This window comes from Cebidichthys violaceus, unplaced genomic scaffold (genome assembly GCF_023349555.1).
Source record: "Cebidichthys violaceus isolate CVI_PGR_0920_01 unplaced genomic scaffold, fCebVio1.0.p SCAF_4, whole genome shotgun sequence".
NCBI classification, from domain to species: Eukaryota; Metazoa; Chordata; class Actinopteri; order Perciformes; family Stichaeidae; genus Cebidichthys; species Cebidichthys violaceus.
The window spans coordinates 8,627,508-8,637,505 of record NW_027176594.1 but is presented as its reverse complement, the minus strand read 5'-3'; the positions used below and the strand labels follow the sequence as shown (position 1 = coordinate 8,637,505).

The 9,998-nt window shown below is 39.3% G+C and overlaps 1 protein-coding gene across 1 annotated transcript; it reads left to right on the top strand.

Annotated features, from left to right (window-relative positions):
• Positions 1–1,021: 1,021 nt before the first annotated feature.
• On the top strand, positions 1,022–9,433 carry mettl14 (methyltransferase 14, N6-adenosine-methyltransferase non-catalytic subunit). The gene is made up of 11 exons (XM_068727336.1): positions 1,022–1,236; positions 1,783–1,871; positions 2,714–2,798; positions 3,683–3,760; positions 5,230–5,317; positions 5,403–5,493; positions 5,660–5,801; positions 6,261–6,353; positions 8,223–8,339; positions 8,535–8,745; positions 8,904–9,433. Exons 1-11 carry the CDS (start codon positions 1,171–1,173, stop codon positions 9,203–9,205), a joined length of 1,362 nt encoding a protein of 453 aa, XP_068583437.1. The 5' UTR covers positions 1,022–1,170; the 3' UTR covers positions 9,206–9,433.
• The last annotated feature ends 565 nt before the right edge of the window (positions 9,434–9,998 follow it).

Below are 9,998 nucleotides of genomic sequence, written 5' to 3'. Positions count from 1 at the left end.
TGGGACGAGAGTGAGAACCGGGAAAGGAGGAACGACGCGGATCAATGAAACTCCTATTTGCGTGGGCTACTGGGAAATCAGCCCTCCAACCAAAATCAAATATTCGGAGTAATTGCCCCCCACATTGCGATTGTACACCATTAAATTATATATGGCTATTTTATGAAAAAATATTCTATATTGAATCAAAGAAATTATATGGTGATATTTAGCTATACTGTAAGCAGTCAGTCGTATAGTAATCCACTTAAAGCGCCCAAAACTTTGAGAAGTCGCCTATTGTTGAGGCAAACCAGAGTTTAGCCAGTTGTTTATTTGATAGTTTTGTTGGTCTATATGCTATACGACTTTCTGAAGCTCATTGTCATTCTTAAGTAATGTCCTTCAACACGAACCTACACTACATTAAACCCATGTATCATACCATCGACTCACATAGACCCATAGGTATGCAAGTTAACAAACAAAACGTTGAAAAGAATATTTTTATTTGTAGCCACATCAGTTAAGCACAACTATTAATATGATAGAGTTTGGCGCAGGACGGTCGAATGTGGCGAATGATTTTATGAATACACTCGTTCTATCCCTGTGTGGTTATGTTGTGACCATGTCGATCACAGACAGACTGAAATGGACCACAGTGCGCCTCTACTGACCGGTGTCTCCCTCATGGTATTATCTGATTGGAGGATGAATTTTGAAACGTCAAACTGAAGCGTCCTATATGGTGACATCACCACGCCGCGTCCATTCAACCCCAGACGTATGCACTCCTAATTATGACCGGCGTACGCCGAAACTCGCCCAGGTTGGTGGAGTTGAGACTCGATAAACCTTCGCCTGTTGAACCCTTTCCAATCAGGCTGCCTAGGTCGTTGCGGATGCAAAAAGCCCGTTGAGATGGCAACTATTGAGCAGTCGCAGCCGGATGTCATAAGCATTTATTTTGCCTGCTAACTACATCTAAGGCCCTAAATAGAACCCGAGCACTCCGGTGTAAATAACGAGCACACCCATTTTGATTTTTAGCGGCTATTAGACATTAGCCGATTGTTGTCTTACGTTATAGATAACCAGCCGATTACATTTATATAAAAAGCGTTGTTGTAACAACGACCAAATGTACTAGACAGATAGCATTATTAAGAAAACATTACAACTGAAGATATGAACAGTCGACTGCAAGAGATCCGCGAGCGACAAAAACTTAGGCGGCAGCTTTTAGCTCAACAGGCAAGTGGACAGTTAGCCTCTTGTTGTTAGCACGTAGCTAACAAATTTTTCCAAGTTAACCACTTTACGTTAGCTAACTTAAGCTGTATCTATTGACCATCTTTGGAGCTGGTAGATTACAAAATGTTGAATGGAAAACGCATGCTCGACTATGTGGTGAACACGGGCATAGTTCTGTCGCACATATGGGTGATAATATAGCTAGCTGAATGTAACGTGTACTGAGAAAATCAACATGGTAAAGCTATTCGAGCAAATATAGCTAACACAAATGACGCCATTCAGTTAGAATTACGCTACAAGTGAGTTGCTAAGAAAAATACACTGAGATCCATTTACAGTAACGTAATATGTAACATGAGATAAGAAAGAGCTTAATTTCTGGGAGAATAGTTGAATCTGTAGCTATATAACAGCATGTCAATGGGAAAGAAAACGTTAAGTACAACGACGTTGACAACAATGCATGATATATTAAAGGAGACAATACCAGAATTTGAATATATCTCACTTTACACTGTCTTTTTCATTCTTGTCTAACCACAGTTGGGAGCTGAAAGCGCAGACAGCATCGGAGCTGTGCTAAACAGTAAAGATGAACTGAAGGAGATTGAAGAGACAAGAGAAACATGCAGGTAAGATATGATGTAATACCGCCCAAAAACACATTAAACGTGTTGATTAGCTATTATACACACAGTTTCTTCTGCATATTAACAGACATGTCGGTGAAACGTTTTTAATCACTTAAATCGTCTCGCTCCTCTCCCGAGCTTCATTAAAGTAGATATGTGGCTGCTATGAGGTTGTGATGGAGGTTTTGGGGGGTTTAAAACTGTTGGTGCATCATGACTGAGGGAGCTGATTACAGCGGGTGGAAGTAGGAAATGTGATAATCTATAATTGCCACAGCCTCTAATGCACCCACTTATTATAATGGATTCTTTCTGATCTCTGTAATGGAGTTACCCTACCAAACACCTGAAAGTGGGGGGACAAAAAGTCTCCAGAGTCAACCGAGCCCTCCCTGTCATGATGCACCAACAGTTTGGGATTCCTGTAGAGTTCTCCTCAAAGGAAACTTCTTGATGTCTGGGACTTGGTACGGAAATTATTCTTTAACTTTTGAACCCAAACAATCTCCATCACATCATGTTGCTTATCACAGCCACACATCTACCTCTAGGCTATTCTATATAAAAATGTGGCGCTCCAGACAACATTTTGGCTCGCCTTGTCTAAAAACAGGATGACACTCGCAGCCATTACCTTGGTGTTTTTAAATGGAGATTCTGGGGTAACAGACTGTTTGAAACAGGGGGGGGGGGGGGGGGGGGGGGTTCTAAGCATAGCGAGAAGTTTTAGGTGATTCACAGTTATTTGTGGAGCTGTGTGAACTATTTTCAATGTGTCAGTATTGAATTCACTCATTTTGCTACATTCACAACTTCACCTTTCTGATGTGTGTGATCTGCAGGGCTTCATTTGACAGTTCAGCAGCACCTTCCAAAAGGAAGGCACAGGAGGGAGAGGACATAGAGGAAGATGTGGAAGAACAAAAGGTGATGTATAATTTCTCTGAACAAATGTGATTTAAAGTATAAAAACTAAATTAGAAAGACAATAAAATCAAAATACATGAATAAATCACGAGGAAACAACCAAGCAAGCAGATAAAATAAAAGAGTATGTAATAAATAGAATGACAGAGGAGACAACTAAAATCAGTGGGACAGTTTAGAGGGTCCCTGCCTGAGGATCTCAGACCATTAGCCAGCTCTATTGAAGGTAGTCTGGGCTACAGTAGTAGTAAAACTTTAATCCCACCAGAGGGGTTTTCATTTCTTGATTCATCATAATAATGCACATTTTCTGGTAATTAAAAAAAAAAAAAAAAGGTCTACAGTAAATAACCACATGGTAAGTCCTATTTTTGCATTTTGTTGTGTGAATTAAAAACTTGTCAAATGAAAAGTACAGAATCTACTGATCAGAATGTAAAGGGATGTCCAAATAATTACAATATCACCCTAACGCAGTTCAGCCTCTGGTATTTTGAAATCACGATAGAAAGATATAGTAAAATATAAATGATATACATTTTTATATCTTTTTGATAATATGTTATGTTCTCAATTATTAGCTCCATTCGGCTTTGTCAGCTTGTTGTAGCTGCAGGCAGTCAACGTAAATTTGGCCACCACCCAGAATTGCTTTTCCCTTTTCTTCTTATCCAAAAGAAGCTAATAATGTTTCAGTTGACTCGTTATGGGGCTTAGCGTGTAGGATAAATCAAATGAAATATTTGAGCATAGTGTGAAATATTAGGTTCACCTATGGATGACTTTGGGGTGAATATTTGACTTGTGCAGGATTGACAATCCTGCACGCAGATCAAGGATCTTTTCATTGCCAAAATTCTGAACCTCGTGTTTTTATGTTTTAGGATGAGGTGGAGGTGCAGCAGCTGGATGAAAGCAACCCATATGAGGAAGTGTACAAGGACTCAAGTACTTTCCTTAAGGTTAGACTACTTTCTTTTATACACACAATGTCTCTTTTATATCGTGTCTCACTAATTATGCTGTTGTAGCCTGTCAAGCAGGTAGAAAGTATCTACATTAGAAAATATCAACAGAAATAGTGCCAGTATTTGGCACATTAATTCTGTTTTTGTTTTACCGGTTCTGTGCACGCAAGCCAAGACTTTTTAAGCAATCTACAATTGAACTGGTAATACTGCTCACATTTGAATGAGAGAAGCAGGAAGAAGAGCCTCTTTAATCTCACAGGTGCTCAGATTGAGTTTTATTGCCTGATAACTCAGTCAAAGCATTTCTGGAATGGGAAGTAACTGGAATGAGCTGCTTTTATTTATTTACACGCTGATAATGCTTTTAACTTGAGTGATTTTCTGTCCATTTGTGATTTAATGTGGTGACTGATAGCATTTTACAATTGGTATACTTGAAGATGGTTTAATTTATAGATCTTGGACTGTACAGTTTAAGAAAAAAAAGTGAAGATAGTTTTCTGTGCTTTTATCTTGTTTCAAGTGCAATAACACCGTTATAGTCCCAAAGAAAAACAAGTCAAATTTATCCCTTTTGGACATAATTGTGCATCTTTAATGTCCATCTTTTAAATGTGTTTGTGTAAGTATTGTGTAAGACACCCTGGTTCATGTTTGTCAGGCTGTTAGACAAACTTGTCTGTCGTCGGTGTGACGTATGTCGTCTTTGAGCTAACCTGTGACATTTGGCTGATTTGAAAGACAAGCAGTAAGATAAATATTTTTATATATTCATGTCAAACCACCAAACAGTGAGATAAAGAAGTCTTCTTTTGAACTTGTTATCAAGAACAAGTTTTATTTGGCATGTTGAACTTTACCCAAGCTTGAGCAAAGTCAATGGAATGCTAGGAAAATAGTCACATGAGTCACGTGGATGTAACCTGTTATGTCAGACTTGTCAGAGTGCAAAAAGCCTGTAAATGCAAATTAGAATCAGTTGGTGTAATGATGTACATGAGCGTGTGTGATTTCAGTGTGTGGAAACTATTCATGAATAATCAGTGGCATCACAAATGATACAAATATTTTTTTTTCTGACACAAAGCACACATAACATGTAAGTACAATACACATGATCTGCTTTTAATTTAATTTAATTTGAATCAAGTAAAGAGTGTGTACAACGCATTTTTTCAGTTTGGGATGTAATCAGTCAAGCCCTAGAAATCCAGAGTGGTGTTTATATTATATTATTATTTTGCCTTATATTAAAAAATAAATGTTATAACATTTTTTAGATATTGCAGAAATTGTATTGTATTGGAGTTTTGATTCAACTTTTCCAATTCCAGACATCAAATGTCTGTTAAAATGCTTGAATACACAATCCAGCGATATGTTGTCTGTTTATGCAGATATATTTCTCTTATTACCTTTTCTCCTGCATTTCTTATTTATCTTCATTAATTCTTTTTCAGGGTACCCAGAGTTTGAACCCTCACAATGACTACTGTCAGCACTTTGTTGACACAGGGCACAGGCCACAAAACTTCATCAGAGATGTTGGTGAGTGTGCGCGTGTGTTTTATCTGTTTTATATACATGTACGTGCTTGTGTGTGGTTCTGACCTCGTTGCCTTCTGTGTTTTAGGCTTGGCTGACCGATTTGAAGAATATCCGAAGCTTCGAGAGCTGATCAGACTGAAGGACGAGCTCATCTCCACCACCAACACCCCTCCCATGTATTTTAAATGATGAACGTTAGAGTAGATATTTACCGGAATGTCAATGTGATTACACCTCAAGGAAAAAAAGACCTAATTCAGAAGACCAAATTAATATCAAGTTGGCATTAACTTTAAAAAAAAGTTTTCTCTATTTAAAATGTGTGCGTTTATGTGTTTTAAGGTACCTCCAGGCTGATCCGATGCACTTCGACCTGCAAGATTTGAAGTGCGAGTTTGATGTCATTCTGCTTGAGCCTCCCTTAGAGGAATACTACAGAGAATCAGGCATTAGCCACACTGAACGTTTCTGGACCTGGGATGATGTATGTATGCATGTTATACTGGTTTTACATTTAGCAGTTTGTGCTAGTATGTGAAAAATAGAGAATATTGTTATGACCGGCTCATGGGCCACAGCAATATCAATGTATAACAATTATACACTGAAATTGCTTGAAGCAGGCTATAATTCTAAATGCCATATGGTGTGGAAGTCAGTATTAGTGATGTGTGAACGCACTTTCAAAAAAAGACAATGTTAAGAGCTTGTGAGTGCAAATAAGTTGGAGTATGCTGACCCTTTCCCAGTAGGTGGTGACAAATGTTCAGAATGAGCCTGTCCAGATGTGAAGATGGCATAGCAGAATCACCTGTCCTGTTCTCTCTTTGCCTAAGGAAAGCAATCGTTAAAATGATTAGTGAGTGGTATATTCACCCTGCATGGATGACTATGACATTGTGTTCCCTCACCCCTCTTTCCCGTCTGTTCTTTGCGATTGCAGATCATGAAACTGGAAATTGAGGAGATATCTTCTCTACGTTCCTTTGTCTTTCTCTGGTGTGGCTCTGGTGAAGGCCTGGACTTGGGCAGAATGGTAACATTGTCCCTAAATCAGTCAAAAGCACAAAGTATATTATAGGAAAACTCTTAACTCTTACCTCTTATCTCTCATTCTTTACTGGGTTCACAAGGTTTCGCAACGTGAGGCTTGCAGAGTTATTTTTAAAACTGCGTTTTGCCAGTAACTCCGGAACTCGTTGGTTCAATGTGCTTCTGACAATTGGGCAACTGTTTGTATGATGTTATGACAATAACTGTTAACACCTTATACGTCTGTTCAAACCAGATTAAAGTATTAAGCCCCTCTGCAGACACACCCTGGTTCATGTTTGGTAGGCTGTCAGACAAACAGTATTTTTCACTTTGTTATACTGTTGTCGGTGTGACGTACTGTATGTCGTCTTTGAGCTTGTCAATAACACTACGTCACAGTCAAATATGGAAAATTTAATTGAGGCAAACTGATGTCAAGTTTCACTTTTTTATATATATAAAAAAGTGAAACCCCCTGATATCAGGGGTGTAACAATACACGTATTTGTATTGAACCGTTTGGTACGAGGCTTTCGGTTCGGTACGCATTACAAACCAAACAATTTGTTTGAATAATACTATTGCATTTATGCAACAGCTTAAATTGTGGGAAATATAATGTTCTCTCGGTAGAGCCACTGCGCTCAACATGGCAACCCACCCGACGTATCAGACAACATGCTGTCTGACACTCCCACCACATAACAGACAACGTGCTGTCTGACTGTCTGATTCTGGTGAGGCACGTGTGTTCTGGGAGGCACACTATGCTAAACTAGCTGAGCAGGAAAACAAGAGCTGCACACACGCTACAAACTCTCCCCGCAGCGTTTAGGTAGCTATTCCCAACTGATTCGGACTAAAGGTATATTTGTAGCTGCGGATATGAGACCCTACTCTGGAGCGGAAAACCAGGCTGTAAGAACATGCTTAATGCTATTCGGCCCTGTGACACTACTTCTTCACGAGAACAATTCGCCAGACCATAATTCCTGCTTTGGAAAAGAAAAGAAAAGCCCAAACAGAGTCAAATGTCTGAAGCACCCGCTGTTGCTCTGACAACAGACGGCTGGACGTCACAGACTACACAAAGCCACCAGACTGTAACGACACATTAGATCACTACTGATTGGAGATGAAGAGCCATGTTCTTCAAACACGCCCCCTCAAGAGTCTCACCAGCGAGGATTTGGAATTTCTGCTTTTTTGCTGTGTTGAAAACGTACCGAACCGAACCGTGGCACCACTGTATCATATTGAACCGAACCGGGAATTTTGTGAACCGTTACACCCCTATTTTATATATATATATATATATATATATATATATATATATATATATATACACATACAGAAATTCCTTTAATAGCTTGCAGTCAACAATATTTTGGAATTTTGGTCTGATGTCAAGAGTTTTAATTGTCATTATCAAAAACACCAAAAAGCTAAATGTGGACAATCTTTAAGAAAGGAAGACAGAACATGCTTATTGTAAACTAAATGTTGAACAATAATGCATTGTTATCTCAAATAGCATTCAAGTATTACAACCAAAGAACGAGATGGAGACAAAAGCCAAAACATTGTTTTGTGCAGATTACTCAAACTTGGTGTACGTAAAACTGAAAGAATCACTGGCATTATTGCTCTTTGGACCACAGAGTAGGCCATGCACTTTTCAGCAGTTCAGAAATCAGTTTTCTTGGAAACACTGGATTTTGTGATTCTATTTACAATATTTATGCTACATGCTTTGCCATACAGTAGAAGGGTAGGGGTAGCCCCACTGTGTATGTACTGTGTTAATATCTTAATAATGCATTAATCGTCTCACACTACTTACAACAATATGAACTGTCAATATTATCAGTGTTTGAGGAAGTGGGGCTTTAGGCGGTGTGAGGATATCTGTTGGATCAAGACCAACAAGAATAACCCAGGCAAGACCAAGGCACTGGACCCAAAAGCAGTATTCCAGAGGACCAAGGTACAGCAGAAATGTGAAATACATGTTAATGTCAATTTTACATAATCAAATTGCTTTGGGATTTGTTCCCTTTTTTTAAAATCTGTAAATATAATTTTTGATACCCAATTTAAATTAACTCCTCTACATATGATGACTGTCAAGTAAAGGCAGTTTAAACTGTATATTATGATGTATGCAACCTATTCCCTCCAGGAACACTGCCTAATGGGAATCAAAGGAACAGTTCGTAGGAGTACTGACGGTGACTTCATCCATGCTAATGTGGACATTGACTTGATCATCACTGAGGAGCCGGAGATGGGAAATGTAGAGAAGCCTGTTGAGATCTTCCACATAATTGAGCACTTCTGTTTGGGCCGCAGGAGGTTGCACTTGTTTGGACGAGACTCGACCATCAGACCAGGTGAGCTGGACAATCTCTTTCCATGGTAAATTTAGGTGATAACTGCATATTGTACAGTGGGCTACGTTTGCTTTTAGTGAGTGTCTCGTCTTCCTCTGTGCCTCTGCTTGTTTTCTCAATACCCATGTTGTTGCTTTTTGGTTTTCTCCTCTTTCTAGGCTGGCTGACCGTGGGTCCTACTTTGACAAACAGTAACTTTAACCAAGAGACCTACACCTCGCATTTTGTCAATTCCCACCTATCTGGCTGCACAGAGGATATAGAGAGGCTACGGCCTAAGTCTCCCCCCGCTAAGCTGAAGTCGGAACGTGGTGGTGGAGCAACCAGAGGGGGCCGTGGTGGGCCAAATGCAGGAAGAGGCGGAGACAGAGGCCGTGAAAGAAACCGGCCAAATTTCCGCGGGGACAGGGGAGGGTTCAGGGGCAGGGGAGGGCCACATAGGGGCTTTCCACCTCGCTAGAGCAAAGAGCTCATGCCACCCAGACTGATGCTAGTAATCCCCATCTGCTTAACTTGCAAACACAAGCTTATTTTTAATGCAGTCAGTGTATGCTGTGGTTAGTATGTGACAGCTGAGAAGTTAGTGAATGTGAACAATCTTTTTGAACTTTTTTTTAAAAAAACATTTTTATACATATACTTTAGATTGAATGGGTATTGTCTGAATAAATATTATTTTCACTTTTAATGTTTGTGTGTTGATTTTGGTTGCATGTCTAGTTCATGGAGGTAATGATATCCTAGTTAGCTGATGTGTAGAGGGTGTGGTTGACTGCTATAAAAACACTGATTAAGAGGATTCTCTTATGCAACTGCTATTGTGGCCAAATTATTTGACATTTGTTTTTGCATGGCATGAGTATCAGCTCTATGGAAGCTGTTATCTTTTGTTCACGCTCTACAAACGTGCTGTTGAGCAATGTACGTCATACGTCAATCAGCCAGTTTAGGAGGGGTGCCATTTGAAGAATGCCATTCTACTTCCTCATTCCTTTGAAGAAATAATTCGGCTTTGGGTCTGGCACTGTTGCTGAACAGTAACCCTTTACAAAAGGAAAAAAGTATTCTGTGCTCACCATTTTCAAATATATTTTGTAGGGTGAATCAAGGGTGATTGGAACATTATGTCCAATGGGACAGTATAACAACACATTGTTTATTTATTCAGGTATCTGTGAAAATAACTTCTTTTGTTGCTCCCTAGCTGTGAAACCACGCAATTTAAATTCCATGCCCTCATTGTAGTAACATCA